Genomic DNA, 26,447 nt, shown 5'->3' with positions numbered 1-26,447 from the left:
AACAGGAGACCCAGACCCTCCAGTTGCGCCCTGCTCTGTTTATGAATGGAAATGACATTACAGGATTTAGCTGAGCTATATTTTAACCTGGGACTCCATTATAAGGACATTACCACTTTGCTTGCAAGTAAACAACTTTAGGTGCGCACGTAAAACTCATTAAAAAAAAAATCCGTGTCCCTTTAGGGGCTCCGTATTAATTCAGAAAAACAGAGCAGATTTTTTTTTTCAACTAAAATTCTATCCCGTTAATTCAGAAAAACAGAGCAGATTTTTTCTTTCTCAAGTGAATGCTTCCGTAGAGCCACAAATACGTTCGGCGGTGGCGGTGGTATCCTGAAAAGCAGCAGGGGGCGGTAGAGCCTCGCAGCGGGCTCAGTCCTGCCTCCACAGACACCAGCGAAGAAGAGCGGGACGCTGCGCCAGCATGAAGCCTCTCCGGGCAGCTGCTGCTCCTGGTTTTAAAGAATAAGCCCTGGTCCTCCTGCAAGCGCTTCATCCGCCAACTGGACCTAAGTAGATGCAAGACCGAAACAAAATCTTGGGTGAGGCGGTTTCCCTGTCCCAGGGTCGCCGGGGCAGCCGTCCCGCCGCGGAGGCTGCGAGGCCTGAGAGCAGAAAACATGACACAGATGACGTTAGCATTAGCATTAGCCGCCGGGGACTTCAGGAGTTCAGCTCAACATTTGTCTTTATCTCGGGTTTAAGTGCCACTAACGTGTAGTTAGACAGGAGAAATGAGCAGAATTATTACCGTGTAGTTATCAAGGAAGTTTATCCAACTTAAAGCTGAGTTAATACACCCGCAAATGAAGCTATTTTCTTATTGTATCTGTTTAAGACGCTGAATTAAAATAAAAACCTCAATCAATAGTTTGCTGGCTTACTGGTTTTAAAGTATTGCCAGTAGACAAAATGTACAAGATGTGCTGGAAAAATAGCGCCAAGTAAACAAAAATGAAAAAGATGGGGAGAAATGTGGAAAAATAAATATGTTGTAAACTCAAATTAGAGTCTTCTGTATCTGGAATGAATGTATTCTTGAGTCTATAAGGTAACAATAATATAATAATAAGATTACCTTCTTTGAATTATAAAATGTGTTTGGCTAAATAAAATCCTTGACTAAAACTAGACTAAAATGAAAAACATTGTTTTTTTTTATACAAATATTTTTCTGCTCATGATCCTGCTGAAATAAGTTGTGATCTCCTAAATAGCTTTTCTTTTCCTTTTTGGCAGGTATTGCTTTTGCATCATTGGTGTGTTTTGGGTCATTCAGAGTTTAAGGAAAAGCAGCACCCGTTTAAATAGCAACAAATGTGTTTGAAAACAGTGTTTAGTTGCAGGTTATTCTTATGGGACATTAAAAGTCAAAGTCATCTTTATTGTCAATTTTTCATAAAATGTCCCTCTTGTTCGACATAAAATAAATAAAATAAAAAATACTAGTGCAAACAGATTAAAATTAAGTTAAATAGTAAAAATAGTTCAAATACTATATACAAAGTGTTTTAAAATGTTTTATGGTGGGAGAGTGGGGAGAGAGTTCAGCTTCCTGACGCCGGGTGGATGAAGCTGTTTGCCAGTCTGGTGGTGTGAGCCCAGAGGCTCCGGTATCTCCTCCCAGAGGGCAGGAGGCTGAAGAGACCGTGTGAGGGGTCGCTCACAATCACTTTGCGGATGAGGCAGGTGTCATAAATGTCCAGAATTGATGGGGAGGGGGTGAGTGAGTGAGGCACCGATGATGCGTCCAGCTGCATTCACTATGCGCTGCAGGGCTTTTTTGTTGTAGTCCGAGCAGCTTCCGCCCCACACGGTGGTGCAGCTGGTCAGGAGGCTCTCAATGGTGCCACGGTAGAAGGTGCACATGTGAAACTGTTTATAACCGATTTCTTGTTTTTTTTTCTCTCAACGTAGTTCATTCATAAGTGTTAACTTTCTTTTGCAGCCCTGCAGAATGTCCAAGATCAGGCGGAAGGTAACAGTTGAGAATTCAAAAACCATATCTGACAGCAGCAGCAGCACCAGCACCACGACCAGCAGCACCACCAACCCAACCACCCCCTCTCGGAGACCCAGCGTGTTCGAAAGACTCGGCCCCAGCACTGGGAGTAATGCTGCTGATGTACGTGATTAACCGAGTTGGTTTAGAGTTTGGTTACTGGATGTTGCTTTAGGTCGTCAAGTTAATTTATTTGTGTCTTTCAGAGTCACTGTAGAAATTGGCTGAAGACTGGTAACTGCAGTTACGGCAGCACTTGTCGCTACACACATGGAACTCAGCCGCGGGGCAAAGGATTCAGCTTTAGCCGGTAGGACAGCTGGAACATGTTGCTGGACTTTTTGAATTCAAAGCAAATATTTAATCTTGGTCTGATTTTTCTCTCTTTAATGGACCAGGTCAACAGAGAGACCCACAGGTGATCTGCGGGAGAGGATGAAGAATAAAAGACAGGATGTTGACCCGGAAAACCTGAAGCGTGACCTAGATGAGCCCACATCCCCCACAGTAAGAGTGAGTTTCCCCGCTTCCTTTATGTAAAAGAAAGAAGGAATCTGTTACTGATTGCAGAAATGACGACTGATGTCTAAATAAGGTGTTGGCACAGCTGATCCTGCATCTGATTTTTTTTTTTTAATTTAATTTTGATTGTGAATTACTTATGAATGTGGAACTAATTGCATCCGCTTTGAGGATGTATAGTAAAAAAGGACATTGATTAGGGTAATTTGTCCAATCCGTAGCAGAGAGATTCCTCCAGAGGCCGACACAGGGAGAAAGAGGATATAAAGATAACAAAGGAACGCACGCCAGCTAGCGAAGAAGAGCCTACAGAGTGGGAAGCCAATCGAGAAGGTAGGTAGCTAATTTTTCTGAAGTTAAACGACCATAGGATGTGTTTTAAATGTCAGTTTAACACAAGTTAAAGCAGCACAACGTAACTTTCAGCTTTTCTGAGTTTGGCGGCATCTTGTGGACAAAATCGGTAGTGTTTTACCAGAAAGAACACTACGTTTCCCATGAGCACCAGCGCGTACTGCCGGAAAACTCCTGTCCCGTCGCGTGCATTTGTTTTGATGAGAGAAGACAGGACGCTTTTCTGTTTCACCAAGTGAACAGAAGGAACGCAAAAAAAAGATGTTAAACTGCTGGAAAGGAACTGGAATTTACCGGGATACCTTAAACAAGGAAGCCAGGGAGCGGTATATGGAGAAAATAATGATTATTAACGGTCTGGATCCATATGAAATCCCTAAGAGATCCCTGAATCCCTGAAGAGCCATGTGTTTCAATAAATGTGTATAATAGTAAAACATACAGTACATGTTTTGTATCCCTGTTACTTCTCTTTTCTTTTTTTTTGACTGCTATATTATGTTGAAGAGGCGTGAGCAATATTTTTGTTTTCCTCGTGAGATAATTTTTTTCCTCTGCAGCTACAAATAGAGTTAATATTTTTTCCTCAACAAACTAGTTTTATCTGAAGATTGGGGTTAATTGCTCCGCAGAGAGCTGGCCAGCAACTGCGTTTAGCTGGAGAAGTGGGGAATAAAACCCGAGTTTTGATCCGACGCCCGTCTGTGTGAGTGTTTGTGGTTTAAGGCTGTTTATGGTTCTGCGTTAAATCGACGCACCGTACGTTGCGCGTCGCCACGTACCCTACGCCGTGGGTCTGCGTCGATTTAACGCAGAACCATAAATCATGCTTTACTGTGTGTTTGGTCGTTACAGCCGCGATCCAAAGCGAGCCGACGGCTCTTTCACTCTTTTACTTTGTTATATCAGATACTTGGCCTGCGTGGTTCTGCCTCCGAGCAGGAAACCGTTGAAAAGTTAAACTATTAGGATCTTTTCCCCACGTCTGTTCTGTGGAGCTGCTGCAGCCACAACGCAGCAACAGCTTCTGCGGAGCTCTGAGCTCCAAGCCCCGCCCATTTTCGTCTCGACTGCGAATCGGGAAGGAGGGGGAAGTGACGTATGCCGTAAAGCAGTCAAAGTCGTAACGATTTGTAGTTTTTTAGTGTGGCAGGGTTCCTACCATGCTCCTCAAAGTTACATAGTGCCAGTGAAGGTGATACAGACTCCCTCAGACCATGACAAAGGTGTCATTAAACCTGTTGGAAGTTGATGTACCATCACAATGACTCTGGAAATATGATATTAAGGTGGAAAAGTTACGTAGTGTCGCTTTAAAGTGAGTTAAAGGACATCGGTGTCTACTTTCACTTGATGGACTCATTCTGACGGTGTGATATTTTTATATTTCAGATTCTGACATCGGTGATTACGACTACGAATTGTCCCTGGAGATGAAGCGCCAGAAGATTCAACGAGAACTCTTGAAGCTGGAGCAGGAGAACATGGAAAAGAGAGACGACATTGTCATTAAGAAAGATGAGACTCCCACGAAAACCAGGGCCATGGCCTTGCCTAAGGAAAGAAACCAGGTACAAATGGTAGTAAACAGTTATTATAGAGAACTTGCGGCCGTCTCTGAAGACTCTGTCTGCAGGATTACCTGTCGTAACCTGAAATGTCACCTCTGCCCCTCAGACTTCCCCCGAGGTCCTGAGCTGCAAAGATTCACCATCGTCCAGAAAGTCCAGCAGCTCTCCAAAACCCAAAAGTGCAACCAAAGGTGCAGGGAAGAAGGAGAAGAAAGCCTTATTGTCTTTAGCTGTCTCAGAAACGGCCAGGTAGGACGTCATCGGGACTGTTGTTTTAATTAACAGTTTATGGTTGATGGGGAAATTGGGCCATTGAACTTCACTTGTTTTGGATTCAATATAGTTTTTTTTTTATCTATTTATTATGTCTAAAAGTATTAGGTGTGTGTGTGTGTGTGTGATAATAAACCTTTTTTTTTTTTCCATTTTTAGATCATCAAAAGGAAGCCACAGTAAGAAGAAAGGGCCACGTACACCCAGTCCTCCTCCCCCTGTCCCCCTGGACCTACCTGTGGTTGGGAAGAAACACAAAGGCAAGCATAAAAACAAGGAGAAGAACATAGAGGAGAAGCAGAAGGAGGGGAAGGATCGTGGCCGGGACACTGAAAAACATAAAGAGAAGAAGGAAAAACGCAGGTACTGTGTGGACTTCTGTGCAACTTGTTGTAATTGTATATCAGGGTCCATGCGGTATTTTATGTACCGTGGTATCTTCTAACACCCCCCCTTCAATTGTGATATTGACAACTTTTTGGTTTTTCATGCATATTATGAGCACTTTGAGCATTTTTTGAGCACTTTGCAGTTCAGGATCTTGAGGATTATTAGTACTTTTTATACAGCTTTATATTTATTATTCACCTCATCCCGTTAAATAAAATCATAAAATTCAGCAGCAAAAGCAGTTGCCTGGAACAAAAACATCTGCAGATGCCCAACCTCACACTCTGTGCGATGGCATTCAGAATTAAACGAGTCATGTCAAGCTTTGATCAAGTGATTTTGATTAATTTACAGAACACATTTGTGGATGAATGTGTTTGCAGGGATCGATCTGACAGCTCCAACAAGGCCAAGCGAGCCATGATGTCAGACAAGCGTTCTGGAAGTGTGTCATCTCCCTCCAGGGACGATTCACCCTCAACCAGGAAGAAATCCATCTCTCCTAAAGTTTTATCCCATAAGGCTGCTGCTCTTGCATCCCCTCCACACAGGTTTGCACATTGAGATTACTCAGCAAACTCTTTTCTAGCAGACTGAGTTAATTATTATCCCTGTATAATTTATTAACAACTGAATATGATGGTCATAAGTGAATATTTTGTCCCTGCAGGTCTCCTTCCCCTCCGCGTCACCAGCGAAGTCCCACTCCTACCCGGCACGACTCCCCTTCCTCCAACTCGGGTTCTTCTGCCCAGCAGCACTCTCCTTCCCCTCGGCGGCGCCGCTCCTCTTCTCCTCCCTACCACCGAAGTAGCACGGCGCAAGCCTCCACCTCTTCTCCTCCGAGCTCCCGGCGCTCGCGCTCGCCTCCGGCCTCCCACGACACTTCCTCGCCCCACCGGCGTTCCGACAGATCCAGCCCCAGCCGGCGACACTCGAGGGGCCGGGAGAGGAGTCGCGGCGAGAGAGAAAGGAGTCCGCCTGCCCAGGAGCGCAGGCACGAGCGCAGAGATGGTATCTTTATTGTTCCTTTTTCCTGTAGCAAATTTGTTGGGAATTTGAAAACAAAATTGGTGTTAAACACGTTATAATAATAACTTTTTTCAATCACTTGTCTCTCCTGCAAACAGACAGCCGCAGCAAACGAGACAAAGATGGCCGCGACGACCGAGATTACAGCTCTGAACTGGTCTCCTCCCGGGATTCCCGGGATGACAGGGAGCTCAGAGAGGCTCGGGAACGACGCGACACCCGCGATCGAGGGCGGGAAACTGCCCGGGACTCTCGGGATAACCGAGACAGCAGGGACGCCAAGGACTCGAGAGACGGCAGGGCGGATGCTCGCTCCAGTCGGGAGTCCTTGGAACGCCGGGACCGTGAACGGGAGCGGGAGCGGGACCGCGAGAAAGAGAGGGAGCGGGAAAAGGAGAGGGAGAGAGAGAGGAGTGACGCCTACAGGAAGGACGATCCGCCTCAGGACGACAGGATTTATGGGAAAGGTCATGGACGGGACGATGGAGGCAGAGCTGAAGGAAGGACGGAGAGCAGGACAGACAGGAATGGACGGGGAAGAGGACGTGTGAACGAAGTACCTGAAAAAGGCAAGAACTGATTTTAAATATGACTTTTGTGTACTTTTATTCTTGTACATGAAACTACAAGAGCCACATATTGTATTCGATATACCTACATCACTGAATTTATTTTATTTCTTCTTCTTTCAGGCTCAAACAGAAACACACGCAGCTCACAACTGGACAGCAATTACGATAACTGGGAGTCACGAAGCAGTGGCGTACGCGAGCGAAGCGTGGAGAGGAGCACAGAGCGCAGCGCCACCGAGAGAAGCTCTGAGCGGGGGTCAGATCGAGATCGCTACGAGACGGACAGAAGGGATCAGGCCAGAGACTCTTCCTACGACCGGAGGGGAGGACACGGGGAGAGGGATCGCAGAGACAACCGGGAACGAGGTGGGGCTCGGGATTAAGGACTAATCAAAACGTTACATTCTGGGCTTTGATAAGGTTTTTTTGTAACATCCTCTTGATTTCATTTGATTTATTATTAGGGCTGCAGCTATCAAATATTTTGGTGATCAATTATTCTATTAAATATAAATATAAAGCTTACTTTTGCTTTATTAAAGCCCAATTATAAATATAATAGAAAACAAGACAGATTACTTGATTAAAAACAACCAATTTGTTTCTTTTATGAGAATAATTGACATTTATTTACATTTTATGCAAACTAGTAAACTGTTAAATTTTCCAATAAAAATAAATACAATTATTTGAAACTTAACATTTCCTGAAACATTTAAAGAAAAACATATTTTTTAAGTATCAAAAATAAAAAATATTCTTAAACACTGCTTTTAAATTGTGCAACTTCACATTCAGAACCAACACGTTTAAACAGAAATGCTTGGATGTGGACCGGGAGTCTTATACCATGTGGACCAGGGCCTTCATTTTTAATTTGAAATAATCCCACACCTTCGACATCTTCTGTCTCTTCCTCTTATTACTACTCATCGTTTCAATTTCAATTTATTTATTTGGTAAGGGACAATGTACATAAATCAGCATTTAAAAAAAAAAAAAAAATGTAGATGCACCCAGATTGCAGCCATAGGCTGGTTTACATCGGTAGTCCCCCTGCCAGATGTAATCAGCAAAAATCATACAAACAACAATAATGTCACTGTCAGTCCCGGCCGGGCCGCTGTGCAGCTAAACTGTTCACACACGAAAAGCGCGACGCCGTCTTCTTCCGCTTTATAAGGGACACATGCGTGTTAGCACATTGTGTTACATTAAAAAGAACCCATAGTTTCGAGGCAGAGGAAATTCCTCTGGTCTAAGATATACTGCAAACTACCTGCATACTTCCTAATGTCCTAAATGGGCCATTCCTTTGGTTGCAAACATGCCAAAAGAAGCTCAGGTGTGCATAACTTTTGTAAACTGAGTTCTGATGTGAAAAAAAACAACCTTAAATTTGGCTGATTGTGGTTCCCATTTGGAGAAATCCACAAACATGTGGGACTTAGCTGGCCTGAAACTGACATGCCACTGCTGTAGGAGAATCTGGACGTCTCTCAGATCTTCACTTGCTTCAAAATGACCAAACAAGTGTGTGTACTAGTAATCACCACCAGTTTTCTTGTGTTTTTTGTTCCACCAGACCAAAGGGCGCCTTCTCCAACACGATACCAGGGACGGTCCGAGGAGTCTGAGAGGGACGACAGGCGGGACGAGCGCAGGACAGATCGAGGAGAGGACAGACGAGATGACAGGGCTCGCGACCGGGAGCGGGAGCGGGAAAGGGAGAGGGAGAGGGAGCGGGAGAGAGAGAAGGAAAAGGAGAGGGAGCGGGAGCGCGAGAGAGACAGGGAGAGGGAGAAGGAAAAGGAGCGGGAGAAAGAGAGGGAGGCGGAGCGGGAGCGGGCCAGGGAGAGGGAGAGAGAGCGGGAACGGGAGAGGGAGAGAGAGCGAGACCGGGAGGAGCGGGAGAGGGAGAGGGAGAGGAAGGAGCGGGAGAGAGAGCGAGAGCAAAGGGAGAGAGAGAGGCAGCGCGAATGGGAGGAGCGAGAGAGAGGGAGGGAGGATAGGCGAGAGAGGAGAGAGGACGCCAGGGACGACCGGCCTGTTCGAGACACCCGCGATGATCGCAAGATGAGGCACGTATCAACCTTCACGTTTCTGCTTTCTCTGCCGTTGTCTTTCTGTTCTTTACTGCGGAGTGGTGGCTGATGGGAAATGAGAGGTCCGACATCATCATGACTGCAATGACTTTTAAAAAAGATGCTGAGATGCAGCTCCTTTCACACATTTTACATCTTTGTTACATCGTTTTAATCTGATTACAATAATCTATTTCAAAATAATTTTTTATATACAAGTTACCGCATAGGGACTTGTTTTTACTGCTTGTTCATGGTTGGTAATAGTTCTGTAATGACTCATAATGACTATTGATTACCAGTTAATTAACTTCTAATGCTTCTGGCTGGATGATAAATGCTACTTTTCTGCTAGAAACTAAATAATCACCTTTATAAATTTGGTCTTAAACCAGAATGTTCCCACAGGGGTGCAGCTGTATTTGGCTTTCCAACCACGCCTGTGTTGTTTATGTTAAATAGATTTAAGTAAATGCTCCATGAAATGCATTTAGTTGCTGCCAAGAAAACATAGCAGAAGAATAAAATGTGAAAAAGGAAGTGGAAATATGATATTAATGCAAATAATGATCCGTGTGCAGTCAGGCAGTTTTATCGTTCCTATAACAACCCAAGTATGTCAATGATGTTAATATGATCCTAATCTTGCAGAATTGGGTTTACTGACAACATTTGACATGATCACAAGTCTTTTTTGTGTTAATATTTAATGTATGGAACAAATATTGTGAATTGCTGGATGAATAATTCATCATTTGCTTGACAGTGACACAGAGAAATCTCTTCATCAGCCACAGCTTGAATTTAGATGTGAAGTTTGGTTAGTTGCAGCGGCGCCCATCACCTCTTTGGCTTGCAAACTATTAAACTTAATTAAAGCCTTTAATAGATGCACATGGAGTGATGTGTAAAGTAGTTTTTAGTAGCCTGAAGAGGTTATATTGTGAAAAGCAAATTAAATGTCCCTAAACAAAACTATATTTTATATTTACTATATTTTTTTGTTTTCCTTTTCTTCAGTCGCAAGAGACCCAGGGTGGAGAGCAGCCCAAGCCCCCGACCCTCGCCGAAGCGAGCGACGCGGGACTTCAGCCCGGCAGACAGCGATGGCTACAATAGCGCCGAGGACAAAAGTGAGCGCCCTATTGGCCGAGGGCCGGCCAAGCTCCACCCACAGCCCCTTCTCCCCAGCCCAGTGTGTCCGCCTCCATCTGACAGTAGGAACAATCTTTTTGAAAAGGAGGCACTACTCTTTAATGGGGAAATGTACATTTTATATCTAAAAAGGGAAATGTACTGTTGTGCTTTTAAAGAAAATGTTAATGTGACTGATGTATGTGTATGTGCAGATGGGGACAAGCATCGACTGCTAAGCCAGGTGGTGAGGCCCCAGGATCGCCTGTCACGGTCCCCACCAAGAACTGCGCCCGACGAGAAGGCCGCTCACTGGAAGGAGGAGGAGCGCCGGGTCCCCGGGGAGAAGAGAGAAGCACGCAGCCGCCACGACGAACTGGAGCCCCGCGCAGAGCGAAGCAGGGGAGCCGAGAGACGAGGAGATTACCTCTCCGACACGCCCTCCGACTCTCGCAGCAGAGGCAGAGACCAGCGGGAGTCCACACCACCACCACCACCACCACCACCGCCTCCTCCGTCTGCCGCCGCCACCGCCGCCGCCAGTGAAGACCGAGACACCGCCGGTTCCCAGTCCCACGAGGAGGGCAAAAAGAAGACCAAGTCTGCGAGGAAGGGCTTGAAGAAGGTTCGCAAGGATGAGGCGACCGTTGCTGTTAATAGTCTGGCTGCTGCAGGGGATCGCTTCAACCCCGAGCCCCCAGCAGGCGTCTCTGCAGACGTGCCTCCACTTTTACTCTCTCCGAGGAAAGGAGTCAAGAAGAAGGCACTCGAACGAAAGAGGAAACGCTCTCGAGGAGGAGAGTCGGACATGTCCGAAGAGGAGACTTCAACAGTTCAGCCTCATAGTAAGAGGAAGAGAGGCCCTCGGACTCCGCCATCCACCATGAGGCCTGATCACCGGGCGCCTGGAGCAAATGCAGAGCCCTCGCCGCTCTCCAAAATGGACACTTTCAGTGACTGGTCAGATGAGGATGTGACGGACCGAGGAGGTCCGGTAGAAAAACAACCCCCCCAGCCCCTTGCTGAGAGGGTTCCAGCAGAATCTCAGAGGCGGGGTGGCGGCCCCAGGGTGGGCAGGGAAAGGGAGAGGTGTAATCCACCACCCATAGCTCCTCTACTTTCCCAGGAGCCTCCAATCCTGCTACAGACTATGACGCCGCAGCCTCTGATGTCGCAGCCTCTGCTCCGCAAACCCCCGCCGGAGCAGGCCCGCAGCAGCAGCCTGGGCAGCAACCAGAGCCGGGCATCTTCCCGGCGCCTGCGCTCGCCCTCCAATGAGTCAGCGCACCGAGAGGATCCCCAGGGTCTCCGCTCACGCCGGGGCAGACTGCAGGGCACCAACTCCCGTGACCGAGAGAGGGAAAGGGAGCGCGAGAGGGAGCGCGAGCGGCCGGTGGTGAACGATCCTCCGGGGGCGGAGAGGAAATCCCGGATTGACCAGTTGAGGCGAGGAGAGCCCAGCCGCAGCACCTCATCAGGTAAAAGAACAGAAACGTTGTCGGGCTACTCCTGGGAGAGGCCCGTTTGAGTCAGGGGGGAAATATTATCACGATTATTTTGGTCAATATTGAAATCACGAGTGATGTCACTTCCAAATAAAGTTGCTTTCGTCAACGAAAATTATGATTAAATATCGTCGTCAACGAACCTTTATCACCTGAGGAAACGAGACGAAACGCAACGAAAATGCTGGTCATGTGACGATAACGATAATTAAATATATAATGCAATATCGTAGACGAATAAAAACGGGACTAAAATGTAGATTACAAAATAAAAACTCTGCGGAAATATGTCTTCATTTTCGTTGACCAAAACAAGACGAAATGTTCTAACAAAGATCTTTAATGTCCATGTTAGTAGTTTCCTCTGGTTTAGTTCTGCTGCTGGGTGACGTCACGTCCTCAATCCCAGTCGCTGCAGCGGGGAATCAGATCCAGAAGATGCAGCTGCAGGTTAGAGGCTGATGCCGTTAACGCAGAGCTCTAGGTTCACGTCAATTAAAACAAAAGTTACATAGAGAAACGCGGGGATCTGCTCTGGGGCTGGAGAAGAAGAAGAGACCATCTTTGGATACACTTTCCTACATAGACGTGGAAAAGAAAAAACAATGTGTCGTCGAAAAAGATGGGGAGAAATGCGGAAAAATAAATGTTGTAAACTCAAATTAGAATCTTCTGTATCTGGAATGAATGTATTCTTAAGTCTATAAGGTAACAATAATATAATAATAAGATAACCTTGTTTGAATTGTAAAATGGGTTTGGTTAAATACAATCTTTGACTAAAACGGTCCTAGACAATTCTGACTAAAATGAGACTGAAATGCTCACTTTTAGTCGACTGAAACTTGATACGACTAAAAGGAGTATGAACGTGACTAAAACTAATAAAAACTAAAATGATAGCTCGACCCAAAGACTAGAGTAAAACTAAAATTGAAACAGGCTGACAAAAACAACACTACTCAAGGCTGCGCTCTAGCGAGTAATTAACATCATATTAACACCTTTCCTCACCCCCCAAAAGATGCTGAGAAAGATCAGTGAATGTAGTGGAAACACCGGCGTATATTTACATACATTTTATAATGTGGGAAAAAAGTAGGTCAAAATTTACAATAAAAATGTATTAATTTTCATTTTGCTAATCTCTACTCACCTGTGTCCAAGTGGAGTCTATGACTGAAACAATGGAGCCTCAGCCATCCATGGATTTCTGGCGCCAGCTTTTTGTTGGCAGCATGATCAATGGTTATGCAGACCAGCTTTTTTTCCCGTTCCGGCAGAGCTTCTCTCACTCCACGGGCGATGTTTTGCCCGGTATGATCTTCAGACATGAGTGCAGTTTGGAGACACTTCACTCTCAAGTGAAACTCCTCGTCGGTGTAGTGTACGGTCAGGCTTGTGTATGGCTCAGCGGTGCGACTGGACCAAAGATCTGTCATCGCCGCGAAGGGATCCGCTTTAATATTTTGTTTTTTAACTTCTTCCCGACACTGACGATACATGTTCGGCAGAACCATTCTGCTGAAATGCTGCTGAGAAGACATAAGGATGTCTATCGAAAGCACGATTCATCTTCTTGAAACCATCGCCCGGCAGTACTGATATGTTGCACAGGTTCTTTAGCTAAAAATTGGCAGCTGTTGAAGTCTTCTGCCTATCTAAACTTGTTGGATAAAGAATGGCATCATCTGGTTGTGGCACTTTGTGCTTTTGTTTCGAGTGATTAAAAAGGTTTGCTGTATTGCATCTTCCACATTATGGTTCGCTGCTCGTCGTCGGATTCTTCGAAGCCAAAGTTTTCCCATACCAGAGAACTTATTTTGCCCTTTTTTCAACCAATTGACAGTAAACGCAGCACAGCACACCGACTTCTCTCTTCAGTTGCACAAGTGTATTAAAGCTCAGCAAGGCTGCGTGAAATTGTATAAAGACAAATGGTAAATCTTTGGTGTGCTCTGCGTTGGTGTAACGCTGAAACTTAATTCAGGCTTTAGACTTCAAGCTCTTAACCTTCCAGTCTGACCGAAACCTGAAATCCTGTTTTACAGATCGGCAGGATTCGCGCAGCCACAGCTCCCGGCGCAGCTCCCCAGATTCTGAGAGGCAGGCCAGGTCCACGTCCCGCGCCGGGTCCTACGACAGCCGAGAACGGGAGAGGGACAGGGTTGAGCCGTTTGAGCGGGACAGGGAGCGAGAGCGAAAGGACCTCCGACCTCAGCAGCAGCAGCAGCCGCCGCTGCTCCTCCAGCAGCCCCTTCAGCAGCAGAGAGACTGGGAACCAGAACCCCGGGACTGGTCCGGCCGAGGACGGGAGCCTCTGCTGATCCGTCCCAGTCGGGAACCTCTGCTGAGGGAGAGGGACATCAGGGACCGGGAACGCCTGCTCCCCGAAGGACTCATCCCACAGCACGAGCGGGACCGAGACGGCAGAGGGGAAAGAGGCGGCGATCGAGAGAGGGACAGGATGATGATGATGGACCTGGTGCCACATGGAGACCCTAGAGCTCCGGGACGAGGGGACATACGGGGAGACGTAAGAGGAGACGTAAGAGGAGACATCATCCGGCAGGAGAGGGGGGAATATGAGCCTCTGCTGCCAAGAGAAGCCTTCAGTCCTCTAGAGCCTGACAAACCCAACAACAGCCACCATCTCACGGGGGATCAGCGCGAGCTGGAGAAGACAGACAGCATTGACGGTAAGAGGATGAAAAGGACTTTCTAAAGGTTTAAGTAAATGAAATGACATGTTGAAATATTAATTTGTTCTTTCCCCCTCCAGGAGATGACGATGGAAAAGAAGACGACCAGTCAATCGCATCTGTTGGGGAGGAGTACGAACCCATCAGCGATGACGAGCTGGATGTGATACTTGCTGACAGCCAGAAAAAAGAGGATCAGCCAGAGGAGGAAAAAAATACAGGTCAAATCCCCTCCGACTGAAGATATCCACATTTCTGTAATGTTTCTTTAAACATTAACCCACAAGCTCCTTGTGTGAACAGGTCCTCTGGATGTGATCGATGTGGACTGGTCGAGCCTGATGCCCAAACACAAACAGGAGCCCAGAGCAGCGAAGGCAGCCTTGCTCCGCTTCACCCCGGGGGCCGTGCTCCTGCGGGCGGGCATCTCCAAGCGGCTCGCTGGTCCCGAACTCTTGCAGAAAGTGAAGGAAGTGTGCAAGTCTGAGCTGGACGATCCCAAAGGTGAGTTTTACATTCATCACTTATTTGTTGTGTGAGCACATGTTTAAATATGCATCTACATTATTCATATTTCCTTTCTTTCGAGTCTTTATTTGAAATTCTTGCGTGGTCATCTGTGTTTTTGTGTTGATGCTATTCTACCAGATGTTGACAAGCTCTTTGAGCACGACCTGGGGGCCCTGAACATGGCGGCCCTGAACAGGAAAGTGGAAAGGGCTGGCTTACTGAGCAACCTGGGGCCCTGCTGCAAGGCCCTGTGTGCTCGCAGGGACTTCGCCATCCGCCGGCAGCTATTAAAAAATGAAAAGGTAAAAATAGCAGTTATTGACATCAGCGAATCACGTTGATGTGTATTTCATTACGACATACTAAACCCCCTCTGTTTAACAGGGTCTAACCAAGCAGTACCCCACTACACCCGTGGTAGACAATGACCTGCTGCAGATGAGCATCCGTCTCTTCAAAAGGACCATAGCTGGCCCGAGCTCGGCCCCAGAGAGGTCGGATAGTGGCTCGGCACCAGCAGCCGCAGCAGAAGCTGCTGAAACCGGTAGTAGTAATAAGCTAACTACAGCACAGTCGGAGGTTTGTGTGTCATGAAACACGTGAAGGTTACTGCTTATAAGCCTTTTACGTCATGTCAGCCCAAACTTTGTTTCTCTGTGTCCCTTTTTCTTTAAATACAGCCGTTTAGTCACCAGAGGGGAATAAAGAAAAAACTGCAAAATTTGTGATTCTTAGTTACGCTTTACATGTTTTTGGGGATATCTGCAAATGCTGTTCCATAGACTACCGGACCGTCTAGTCTATGGAGGTGTGTAACCTTGTATGAATCACATGAAATGCACCTCAAGTTACTTTTGTGGTTGTTTTTTTTTTGTTGTTTTTTTTTGCATTATAGAATTTTAGAGCAGATTTTTAATTGTCAATTTCATCTACCTAACCAAGCTCAAATTGCTGGTTTGTTTTTGTATGTTGTGCATTGGTTATTACAACTGTGCATTAAAATGGCTAGATGTCGATTTTTGTGACGGCTCTTTTGCTTTGTATCAAATGACTGTTCGGCTTTCAAACAATGTGACACTTGTTATAACTGCAGTGTTTGTTTACACTAAACAACGTGATATCTTCAAAGCACATCCACGGCACTGGCTGGGGAGTATCTTGACAAACACCGTTGAGACATCCTGAAGGGACTTGAACGAACATTTCTCAAGAATAAGCACTGCCAAACTATTCCTTAAGTGAATGTAATTTGTTACAAATGTCAGTCTGTGGAAAGATTGTTTTGTGGCTGGTGTATTTTTGTGTTTTGAATGGTTTGGCAATGTCTCCCCACCATGAACTGAAGAGAAGTGCAGAGCATCAGAACACTGCTGCGTGGAGTTTCTGTCCTCTCTAGCCCACATTGTCCAAAAAGGAGCCAAAATTGAAAAAGATAAGTGCGCTCCTTAGAGGAAAAATGATTCTGAACTTCACACTACTGTAGGTGTTTCGCCGATGGATATGGATAAAGCGCACATCTAGGATGTGGTTCTGTCACCACCTGTAGTTCATTGTGAGACATTTAAACAATTCTGGTCTGTAAGTGCTGGGACTCAACACTGATGGACAGACCACATTAGAGGAAAATCCTTTTATCATAAATCCCTGGATTATTCCACATGAAGCCCAGCATCCGACTGTAACGTAAGATCTAAAACCTTAAAGACATGGAGAGATTGGGCTCTGATGAAGCCAACTCTCAAGTTGTGACCCCAGGTATCAAGTGATACAATATTTCTTTTTGTAATAATTATTTTATTTTTATTTTTTTAATTTTTCACAATCAGTTTCACATGTACAAGTAATGATATCTGGTTCAAAGCTGTATTTTTCTACTGTAAAATAAACAATGCCGTTCTTAAATTGTAATTAAATTTGGACAAATAAGGACTTGGAATAATTTCAGATATGGTGCCAGTTTATCTGGATTAAATCCAGTCACTAAAAACGAACTTTGCTTTGTAATAAAACATCTCAATTTGACATACAAGTCTGTCATACTGTAGATGTATGCTACTTTTACAAATAAGAATGAATATGTCCTATGAAGAAAATAATACTTTTAATACAACTATATTTTCTTTACATGAAGTATCAGTAAATGTGTCCTCAATGGCCAGTTATTATATTGATAACATTGAATATAAAATGATATTGATATGATTAACGTAGTAATTGGATATTTTAAACAGTCCGATGACACATAAGAGTGATCAACTGATTTAAGTGGCATGTGTTATTAAGGCTGTTAAATTAAAAAAAAGAAAAGAATCACTACTACCCAAGTAGCATTTCATTGTGTATGTATGCTTTGTTCCTATATTCTGAAAACGACAGAAAGAGAGAGCGAGAGTACGAAGTTCAATGATTAAATATGTCTTGACTTTTATTGGTAAGTTTATCTCACATTTTAACAGTTTCAACTAAGCAGTCACGCAAGCGAGACCAACGTTTTAACCCTCGGAACCTTCACGCGTATGTTTGTTGTTCACGGACTTTTTCTAAACCGGACCAGTTTCCTTTACCCACAATCCCCTGCCTTCGGTCGATCCTTCCGACTTCCGCCTCAGATCAGAGCCGAAGTGAGTATTTCTGTCGCCGAAACATTTCTCCTAAATCCGCCTCCATCCTCCGCCGTTAACGCTCCAACCGACAACACCAGCATCCAGAACATGTATGCAAACATTAAAGAGTCAGTTGGGCAAAGTTTGATGGCTGAAATGCAAGTTTTAACAATTACTACAACAATCGTTGTCATCGGCTGGATGGATGTGGCATGGCGGACCCCAGTGCGACTCCTAGCGAGGACTGTTTTAAACAGTTTCAAGGCGAACTGCCGGTTAAATTAAATATTGCTGCTATTATACGTGTCATTACTCGTAAAGCAGGGAAGAGGTTTCATGTTAACGACGTTGGAGTGTGTTTACTGTGCTAAACCGCGGCTTTTCTGGAGCTAGGCATTGATTAGACAAGGCTGAACTGTTTCTAGACTTGACCTGGTGTTAACCTCTTTCCGTGTCTGTTTTAGATGGCCCCCACCAAGAAAGGAGAGAAGAAAAAGGGGCGTTCAGCCATCAACGAGGTGGTGACCAGAGAGTACACCATCAACGTGCACAAGCGCATCCATGGAGTGTGAGTACAACACACACACACACGCGGTTAAAAACCTCCTTAGTTCAGGGAAGGCAACGATAGAGTGAGTGAAACACTGGTTTAAAAAGTTCAGGAAAGTCAATGGACAGAATTTTGCATAAAGATGTACCAGCTGTTAGTAACAACACCCTTGCTTGTTCATCTACTATCTGTATTATTATGTGAGAGTGACTGAATGCTACTTTTAGATGCATCTTGCTATTGTACAGATTGTGACGGTGTTGTCTTTCTAAGAATACCACATCATAACAACCTGTCAGCTCTCCTCCTAAGTTTCCTTGAAATGTGAATCAACCACGACCTCGATGCAGCTACACCAGCAACATCTCCGCTATGTGTATGTTTAAAAAGAAGTTGGTTACAATTATTTGCACTTTGCTTATAACTGTAGACAGGGAGTGTAGCTCATAAAGCATGGGGGCTCCTTGTTCTGTTGACATTTGTGAGTTGGATTAAGTCAGGGGTTTCCAAAATCGGTCCTGGAGGGCCGCAATCCTGCATGTTTTAGTTGTTTCCCTGCATCAACACACCTGTTCTAATTAACGGTCGTCACCACCTTGTCATCAAAGTCTGGATAGTTCTGTTGATGACCAAGCTCCTTTTATCACGGTTTGATTAAAAAAAGGGACACATCTAAAACATGCAGGACTGCAGCCCTCGAGGAACGACTTTGGACACCCCTGGATTAAGTAATGATAGGCAGTTTCTTATATAAAGGGAGGATAACATTTGCTTTCACCTTTAACCAGCCATGATCTCTCACAAGACCGGGGCTCATTGATGATAATTGTTGAAAAAAAGTTAAGGAATACAAACATTTGAAGTCTGAGACCAGCTAAAATCAAAAACAAATTCTTCTGATGGATCTTTTCACAAATGTTGATCATAGAAGTGAAAACAGGTCTCACTGTGTGTCTTGGTTCTTACTCAGAATGATTAGAATCTGGTCTTTCCATGTTGTAATGGCTGCTTTCGGACATGTATCAAGAAACTATATCTCAAAACTGCTGCATACCATACTGCTAAACCTACTTACGTTTTAAGGATTTATAGAGTTGCTTATAAAGTGGTAACTAGCACAAGAAATGTAAATGAGACACTCTTGGCATGTCATAGTCTGTGGAAAGTGGTGTGGCACATCTCACATTTGTTTATATGAGCTCTAAACTGGTGTCAAAAGTTTCTCACTTAACATGTTTTTAAATGCAAAACCTACCATCTGTAAGTGTTGGATGATGAATATGGATTCATACTTTTTTTTTATTAAATGATTGACATTTTTATTTTACAGGAGCTTCAAGAAGAGGGCGCCCCGTGCCATCAACGAGATCCGCAAGTTCGCTGTCAAGGAGATGGGAACTCCCGATGTCCGCATTGACACTCGCCTCAACAAGGCAGTGTGGAGCAAGGGTATCAGGTGAGGTGATGCTCTGGTACTCATTTTTATTCCTCGGGGGTCTGGGTGTCTGGAAAGCGTCTAGAGACAGTCTGTATTGTAATTCATAAAATTGAACTGAGGAGGAAAAATTTGTTTTTACTTTTCTTTTGAGATGCTGTTTTGGTACTGTTGAATTTAAAATGTTCATGCGTGTTGTGTTTTTATAAATGATCTGGGCTGTGTGCAATCCTCCATGAATTTAGATTTGATTGCTTGTTATGGCACTTAGTTAGGCTTACCATTCATTTGCATAAGAAAACAATACTGTACCCTGCAAGTTCGAAATTTGCTTATTAATTTTAAAGTGTAAAATCTACAGTTGATCTCTGGGTCTACAAATTTCCTTTCATATTGCAAACTAGACACGACGAATAATATAAACCAGAAAGATACAGATGTAATTTTGATTTCTCGACAGACTACTAGAGATTTAAGTTGTGTAGGTTTATTATAAAGCAGTCCACATTATTTCTTTGAGTATGGTATTGATAGTTCTGGCAGCTAGAAATAATTAAAGTGTAAACAAAACAATGTATTCTCAGATTACATGGTGTTTTTCATTTCTTCCTTTTATTTTAGTTTTCTGTAAATGTTGATAATAGGATACAGCGTGATATCTCTGCTACAAAGGATCTGTTTGTTTTCTTTTTCATAATATCCTGAAATGTGGTTTTATCCTTTTGAAATCTCGACTGGTAAACTTGGCACCTGTATTAACTCCCCAACTACTTGTTGTTCAGGAACGTGCCGTACAGGATACGCGTGCGCCTATCCAGGAAGCGTAATGAGGACGAGGATTCTCCCAACAAGCTGTACACCCTGGTCACCTACGTTCCTGTCACCACATGCAAAGGTAAAAATGCTGCTCAATGACTACGTCAGTTGCTTGTGGAAGAAATTAGTGTTTAATTATGTCCCTTTTTTCTTTCCAACAGGTCTGCAGACAGTCAATGTTGATGAAAACTAAATGTGTCCCCTCTGCGAGTGGAATAAATGAAAATAAAAAAAGTTCTTGTCTAGTGTCTTTATTTCTGTTTTGGCACCTAACTGAAGATTTACATCGGGATATGTCCGAGCAAGAATTACACACAATACGCATAATGAATGATGTCCAAAGAAATTGAGTTATGCTTTTTTTTTTTATGCTTGTAAAAACTTTCATACAATTGGATATTTTTTTTTTTTTTTTTTTAATTTTCACAATTGAAAGCTGATCTGGGAATACAGCCACTCCTAAAGGAGTTTTTCCTTGCCACTGTTTGGCTTACGGCTTTTCTCCCACTATGGGAGTTTTTACCTGCCACTGTTTATGTAATTGCTCTGGGGTCATGTTCTGGGTCACTGGAAAGTGTCTGGAGACAACTTTGTTGTCAGATCAGGGGTGTCCAAAGTTGGTCCTCGAGGGCCGGTGTCCAGCATGTTTCAGATGTCTCCTTGCATCAACACACCTGACTCAAAATTACTGGTCACCAGTTTGCCATCAAGGTCTGGACAACTCTGTTGGTGACACAGCTACTTTTATCACGGTGTGCTGAAGCAGGGAAACATCTAAAACCTGCAGGACACCGGCCCTCGAGGACCGACTTTGGACACCCCTGGCCTGCGCTATATAAATAAAATTGAATTGGAAAAAAAAAAAAAAAGAATTGTCTGTTTTCTTGAAAGGGGAAAGTTGCGTTTTAAACGCAAAACAGCTTCTTCTAGGTTTGTTTTTATATATATATATATATATATATGCAACTTTTATTAAAAAAAAGGGAAAAGTATTTTGGATAACATGAAACTTCTGCAATTGAACTGTAAACGAAAATACTGATACACTAATTAAATCGGTTCAATGTACCTGGTTAATTGCTACAGCATCTAATCTGTCAGTGTGGGGATCAATCCTAATCCAGTTACACTGAGTTTTTCAGTAACATGTTGGGAAATGTGCAGTATCCTCCCTGCTTTTCCTCTGTATGGGTGGAGCAACAATCTCCAGAACACTGCAGAACTTGTGTGTCGTGGAGCAGAGATGTCGTGTGAGCGTGAATGAGTGTTGACAGCAGCGCAGCTGCGCTGCTCCGCGCCGCCGCCAGAGGGCGCTGCTGCGCCCTGCTCTGCTGTAACAGCAACATCAGGCTGATGGCTCCGTCAAAGCTCCGCTGCTCCGGAGCTGGTGCAGCTGCCAAGTAGCTTTACCGCAGCTGGAAGGTGAGACGGAGTCTTTTCTGCCGTCACGACTGTTTTTGTTAGACTTTCCCGACGTTTCCGTGGATAAAACCCGCTAGTTTGTTAGTGGCTATGTGCAGGCGTGGTTAGCTGGGTGGCTAACTGACCGGCTAGCTGCAGCAAGAATAACATTTACATCATAATAGCTGCTTTTTAAATCCTGGTTATTGGAGAAATATTAACTAATGCCGCTTCCTGTTTACTTTCTAATCCGTTTCCACTAATTAACTGTTTGGTAAATGGCTTGTTGTGGTTAAACCTGAGTTGAAGACATTTAAATCTGTTTAAACCAGCGACTGTCTGTTTATGTTATTTTTGGGGGGTTTCGTCCAGCTGGCAGCTCTGGTCGGGGGTTTCATGGCTGTGGACTGATGTTTGGAGCCATGCGGCACCACTGGCTGCTCCTGGGGGCTTGTGGCTGGGTCCTGCTCATCCTCATGTTCGTCAGCAGGTTCATCACCTTCAGAGCCGTGGACGGTGAGATGCTGATCACCTGATAAGCACCACATATAATCATATAATAACCACATCAACCCAGGTCACCTGGGGGGGAATCCTCCACAGATGGGCCAGAGCCCAAAATGTCACTTGTCAGAACCACTCAAGGTGACCAAACTTGCTTATAATTTTTGAAAAGATCCATGTCTGTAGATGATATTTTGGTATGATAACCTCCCTGAGTGGCAGCTGGATCAGAGTTATCAGCTCATGAAGTTCAGAAAATTACATTTTAGATGCTTGTTTAGACTCATGTACAGGATATCTGTCAATGTGTCACAATATTGTCTTTGGTATCATTTAAAGGGGACCTTTAAAGCATTCATTCAAGCTAAGATGTGATACATTTCCTGAATCCTTATGCTCCTATGAGTATTCCAATTTTTGTATTTTGTGTCTCTGTTGTTCCTAGATGACACAGGGATAAAAGATAGTATATCATTTAGGCGAACATTTTGTGTTGTGTATAGTTTAAAGAGCTGCAGTGACCTCTATGTTGGTCAGAAAGATTCACATCTTAGCTTGAATGAATGCTTAAAATGATAAAGACAATATTGTGACACATTGACAGATATCCTGTACATGACAAGCATCTAAAATGTAATTTTCTGAACTTCATGAGCCGATAACTATGATCCAGCTGCCACTCAGGAAGGGTTATCATACCAAAATATCATCTACAGACATGGATCTTTTCAAAAATTATAAGCAAGTTTGGTCACCTTGAGTGGTACTGATATCTGGCCTGGCCCATGGACTAAGAGGGGTGATACATGCATGGTTGTACTGGTTCTGTTCTCCTTGTCTGGGTCACAGCACCTGATCCATGATGTTGTACCTTCTCAGATTACAGGGAGAGACTGGGTCAGAGTTGGACTGTGGCAGGCAGCAAAATGGTGAAACACATCCCTGTGTCCATCCCAGAAAGACAAGCTCCCAGGGCATCACCTCAGGTGGCTCCAATAACCATGTCTACCTCATACTGCTGCACCTTTCACTTTTTAAAATTGTGTATATGTTAATAAGAGCCATTTGTCTATTTACTGTTTGCAACTATTTAAATCTGGGTTCAGTAAGCGAAACAACCGAAGACAAATTCCCTTTCTAGCACGTTCATACTTGACCAATAAAGCTTATTCTATTCTACTCTACTCTATTCAATTCAATTGTACTCTATTCAATTCTACTCTACTCTATTCAATTGTACTCTATTCTACTCAACTCCATTCTACCATATTCTATTCTATTCTATTCTATTGTTTATCAATTACTTACTGTACTGTATATTATAACTGCTTAGCCTGAAACTGCATGGTCATTTATGGTTTTCTCTGCAGAAACACCATCACATTTAAATCAAGGCTACATTCTCCTTGTCTGTGTATCTCAGCCCTCAGCGGTGCCTGCGGCGGCGGCGTACTGGCAGGAGGTTGCCGAGAAGCGAATCGAGTCGCTATCAGCCGTGTGTAAAAACAGCAGCCTCAGGAATTTGACTCATGTCTCCATCAGCAAGTTCGTCCTCGACCGTATCTTCGTCTGTGACGAACACAAGATCTTGTTCTGCCAGACACCTAAAGTGGGCAACACACAATGGAAAAAGGTCCTCATTGTGCTCAACGGTGAGTAGGAATTGGATAATGTGGCTTTAGGTCAATGATAAGGAATTTAACTAAATCACACATTTCCTGTGTACACTTGGGTGAGATTTGGCTGTATTGTTCCCAGAACTAATGAAAGCTTTGTGACTCAATGTATTTTTTTAATTTATTTTATTAAAGCTATGATTTCATTGGTTCAGGAGCTTTCCCAACTGTAGAAGAGATTCCAGAAAACCTCGTCCATGACCACGAAAAGAATGGTCTGCCTCGCCTGTCTTCACTCTCTGCACAGGAAATCACAGAAAGGTTGGTAGTAAATGTGTTTTCGGAAGAGATTCTCAGTTTGTGCTGAATTTTATCGACACATTTTCATAAAACATAGTCTCTTATTCTTAAGGAGTCTATAACACCATCCCTCTTGAGGGTTATCGTCAAAGTGATGATTATTCATCAGTTCTTGCTGTGTGCCTCAACAGATTAAACACTTACTTTAAGTTTTTCATCGTGAGGGATCCTTTTGAGCGACTGATTTCTGCATTCAAGGACAAGTTCGTGGCGAACCCGCGCTTCGAGCCGTGGTACAAGCACGACATCGCTCCAGCCATCATACGGAAATACCGCAAGAGCCACCGCAGCAGCAACCTCTCCGCCTCCGGCCTGCACTTTGAGGACTTTGTACGCTACTTGGGGGACGTGGAAGGCCGCCGGCGGACGGACCGCCAGTTCGGCGAGCACATCATTCACTGGGTCACTTACGCCGAGCTGTGCGCGCCGTGCGAAATAAATTACAGCGTGGTCGGCCACCACGAGACGCTAGAGCAGGACGCCCCTCACATCCTCAAAGCGGCAGGCATAGACCGGCTGGTGTCATACCCGGCCATTCCCCCGGGCATCACCCGCTACAACAGGACCAAGGTGGAGCACTACTTCTCAGGCATCAGCAAGCGGGACATCAGGCGTCTCTACGCACGCTACCAGGGCGACTTCCTGATGTTTGGTTACCCAAGCCCGGACTTTTTACTGAACTAAAATGATTAACACTGATTAAAAGACTGCTTTTTATATATATATATATATATATATATATATATATATATATATATATATATATATATATATTACACACATACAAACTGACAGGTTTGTGCTGATCGAGAACATTTCAGAGGGTCTTTTTTAAAGAGGTGATTTGACTGAAGTGCTCCTTCTGCAGACCTGCTGCAACTTAATGAGTTGTCGCTTAATGAGATTCTGACCAAACTGTCAGGAATAAGTTAATATAAATATCAAACACTGGTATGAATAAACAACAGGACGCATTTTTTCTATCTTATATTTAACGCTCATGCCTGAATTATCCTTTTGTAATTATCTACATGTGAGAGCGGTGGATAATTAATGTAGCTACGATATTGCACTGTGTGGTCCAGAAGTTACAACAGTTTGTCCTGTCGGTGGAGATAATGGATGACGCCATATGTGTCCTTTCTGTACTTCTTTCTATGTCAATTAAGGTTTACTGTGTCAGGGATACGGAGACGTTTGGACAAAGGCTGAAGGATGACGATCCAATCGAATCTGATTGATCACTGGTATTTTTCATGGATGTTTTTTAGAGCACCACAACACAATTAACTTTTTACATTTTTACTATAATTTTTTTTTCTTTGCCTCGTGAAAGGCACATTAAAGCCTTTAAAGCCGTAAATCGTTCTTCAGTTACATTTTAACGGCATAGTCAATGTGCGAAAAGCCTTTATGGATGGTAGCTGCTCTTCCAGTTCTTCCAGTTAGTAAGATGGGGAAAAAAACAAAAGCTATTACAGTTAAACTCCGCTTGTGCAGCTGTCGATGCTACTGAGACATTAGCGGGAAGTAGCACTGAATTTTAAAGGATGATTTACATCAGAGTGTACTATGTAAATGTTCTTTACCTGACGTGCAATTCATCGTTTGTATTTCATGGTGTTATTTATAATATTATTAATTTGCTGACTAGTAGCACAAAAGGTGTCTGATGTTTCACTACAGCCCCTTTTGAACGGCCGACTGTGTTGCAAAGACAACACTAGTTTCTAATAAAAGTATGTGTAAATGACTGGATCGTAGATTTGTTTTTTGTTTCCAGAAAGATATTTGAAGGTTTTCGGTTTTTCTTTCAGGATTTGTTTTTGGTCTTTTGGTTGCTCTGCTAAATTAACAAGACCACACACAAAAACAGTATCCACAATTATTCCTACCCTTTGTCAGTAATTGGTAGTAAAACATTTATTGGGTATTAAAACCAATCTTTTGCTATGCCTCCACTGGGATTGACTCCAAAATGTGATAAAAGCCATCTCCTTGTTAAAAAGCAGATTGATTTTGTGAAGGTCGACCAACTTTTGCGTGCCCATTGACCAGAAGTGTTTGAAAAGCATCCATGGAGACCAGCCTTGTACTGTTCCTTATGTTGTTGTTTCTGCCTTGAGATGTTGGTTCTTCGTTGCTCAGATTCCCCAGGAATGTTGGCGATCCTTGGGAAAGAGGATAATGTTTCAATTCTGAAGAAAAACATGCACACAAAATAATCTTGAGGGAAAAAACGGTTTTGGGTAGCGCAATGCCTTCTCAGAATACATTATCAAGATTTTGACAAATGATAGTTCACATTTAATTTTGTCAATTAATAATAACTATTAGGCAAATAATTGACAATAAATACAATTTCATTAATAATTTCAGGTACCGGTAACCATCACTTTAAATTAGATGAGTTCTATCTTGCAGTAACACCAAACGTCCACTAGGTGGTGCCAATGCGCTTAAATTTGGACCTTTTGGTAAAAACAGCCAAAGTTAAATCATTTTAAC

General features: G+C 43.8%; 3 protein-coding genes across 5 annotated transcripts; all 3 read left to right on the top strand.

The window, feature by feature from the left end:
* Positions 1-409: 409 nt before the first annotated feature.
* On the top strand, positions 410-16,556 carry zc3h13 (zinc finger CCCH-type containing 13). Of its 2 annotated transcripts, none has more exons than XM_061716141.1 (20): positions 410-545; positions 1,952-2,128; positions 2,212-2,315; positions 2,404-2,512; positions 2,749-2,860; positions 4,274-4,452; positions 4,559-4,701; positions 4,885-5,088; positions 5,499-5,666; positions 5,786-6,129; positions 6,246-6,716; positions 6,840-7,085; positions 8,305-8,800; positions 9,824-10,020; positions 10,153-11,415; positions 13,494-14,141; positions 14,225-14,365; positions 14,448-14,648; positions 14,793-14,956; positions 15,039-16,556. In XM_061716141.1, the coding sequence occupies exons 2-20, from the start codon at positions 1,961-1,963 to the stop codon at positions 15,246-15,248; spliced, it is 5,568 nt and encodes a 1,855-aa protein (XP_061572125.1). In that variant the 5' UTR covers positions 410-545; positions 1,952-1,960; the 3' UTR covers positions 15,249-16,556. The 2 variants fall into 2 exon arrangements, with proteins under 2 accessions (XP_061572125.1, XP_061572124.1); XM_061716140.1 differs by having other exon boundaries at positions 2,404-2,518.
* A 615-nt stretch (positions 16,557-17,171) lies between these two features.
* On the top strand, positions 17,172-20,372 carry rpl31 (ribosomal protein L31). Of its 2 annotated transcripts, none has more exons than XM_061716142.1 (5): positions 17,172-17,275; positions 17,722-17,825; positions 19,138-19,263; positions 20,025-20,137; positions 20,220-20,372. In XM_061716142.1, exons 2-5 carry the CDS (start codon positions 17,722-17,724, stop codon positions 20,249-20,251), a joined length of 375 nt encoding a protein of 124 aa, XP_061572126.1. In that variant the 5' UTR covers positions 17,172-17,275; the 3' UTR covers positions 20,252-20,372. The 2 variants fall into 2 exon arrangements, with proteins under 2 accessions (XP_061572126.1, XP_061572127.1); XM_061716143.1 differs by lacking the exon at positions 17,172-17,275 and adding an exon at positions 17,278-17,367.
* A 996-nt stretch (positions 20,373-21,368) lies between these two features.
* chst10 (carbohydrate sulfotransferase 10) lies at positions 21,369-25,682 on the top strand. Its single transcript, XM_061715500.1, has 6 exons — positions 21,369-21,480; positions 21,832-21,975; positions 22,843-22,949; positions 23,387-23,615; positions 23,795-23,900; positions 24,071-25,682. Exons 2-6 carry the CDS (start codon positions 21,870-21,872, stop codon positions 24,621-24,623), a joined length of 1,101 nt encoding a protein of 366 aa, XP_061571484.1. The 5' UTR covers positions 21,369-21,480; positions 21,832-21,869; the 3' UTR covers positions 24,624-25,682.
* Positions 25,683-26,447: the final 765 nt, after the last annotated feature.

The sequence above is a fragment of the Cololabis saira genome, chromosome 24 (assembly GCF_033807715.1).
Source record: "Cololabis saira isolate AMF1-May2022 chromosome 24, fColSai1.1, whole genome shotgun sequence".
Lineage (NCBI taxonomy): Eukaryota > Metazoa > Chordata > Actinopteri > Beloniformes > Belonidae > Cololabis > Cololabis saira.
Note: the sequence above shows the minus strand (reverse complement) of the source record. Positions and strands in the feature narration are given on the sequence as shown.

Coding starts and splice junctions, on each gene's coding strand:
- zc3h13 (XM_061716140.1), top strand. CDS start 1,961: ATGTCCAAGATCAGGCGGAAGGTAACAGTTGAGAATTCAAAAACCATA. Junction 4,453..4,558: donor TGCCTAAGGAAAGAAACCAG/GTACAAATGGTA, acceptor TCTGCCCCTCAG/ACTTCCCCCGAGGTCCTGAG. Junction 7,086..8,304: donor CAGAGACAACCGGGAACGAG/GTGGGGCTCGGG, acceptor TTGTTCCACCAG/ACCAAAGGGCGCCTTCTCCA.
- rpl31 (XM_061716142.1), top strand. CDS start 17,722: ATGGCCCCCACCAAGAAAGGAGAGAAGAAAAAGGGGCGTTCAGCCATC. Junction 19,264..20,024: donor GTGTGGAGCAAGGGTATCAG/GTGAGGTGATGC, acceptor CTTGTTGTTCAG/GAACGTGCCGTACAGGATAC. Junction 20,138..20,219: donor TCCTGTCACCACATGCAAAG/GTAAAAATGCTG, acceptor TCTTTCCAACAG/GTCTGCAGACAGTCAATGTT.
- chst10 (XM_061715500.1), top strand. CDS start 21,870: ATGTTTGGAGCCATGCGGCACCACTGGCTGCTCCTGGGGGCTTGTGGC. Junction 21,976..22,842: donor CACCTTCAGAGCCGTGGACG/GTGAGATGCTGA, acceptor GTACCTTCTCAG/ATTACAGGGAGAGACTGGGT. Junction 23,616..23,794: donor GGTCCTCATTGTGCTCAACG/GTGAGTAGGAAT, acceptor TCATTGGTTCAG/GAGCTTTCCCAACTGTAGAA.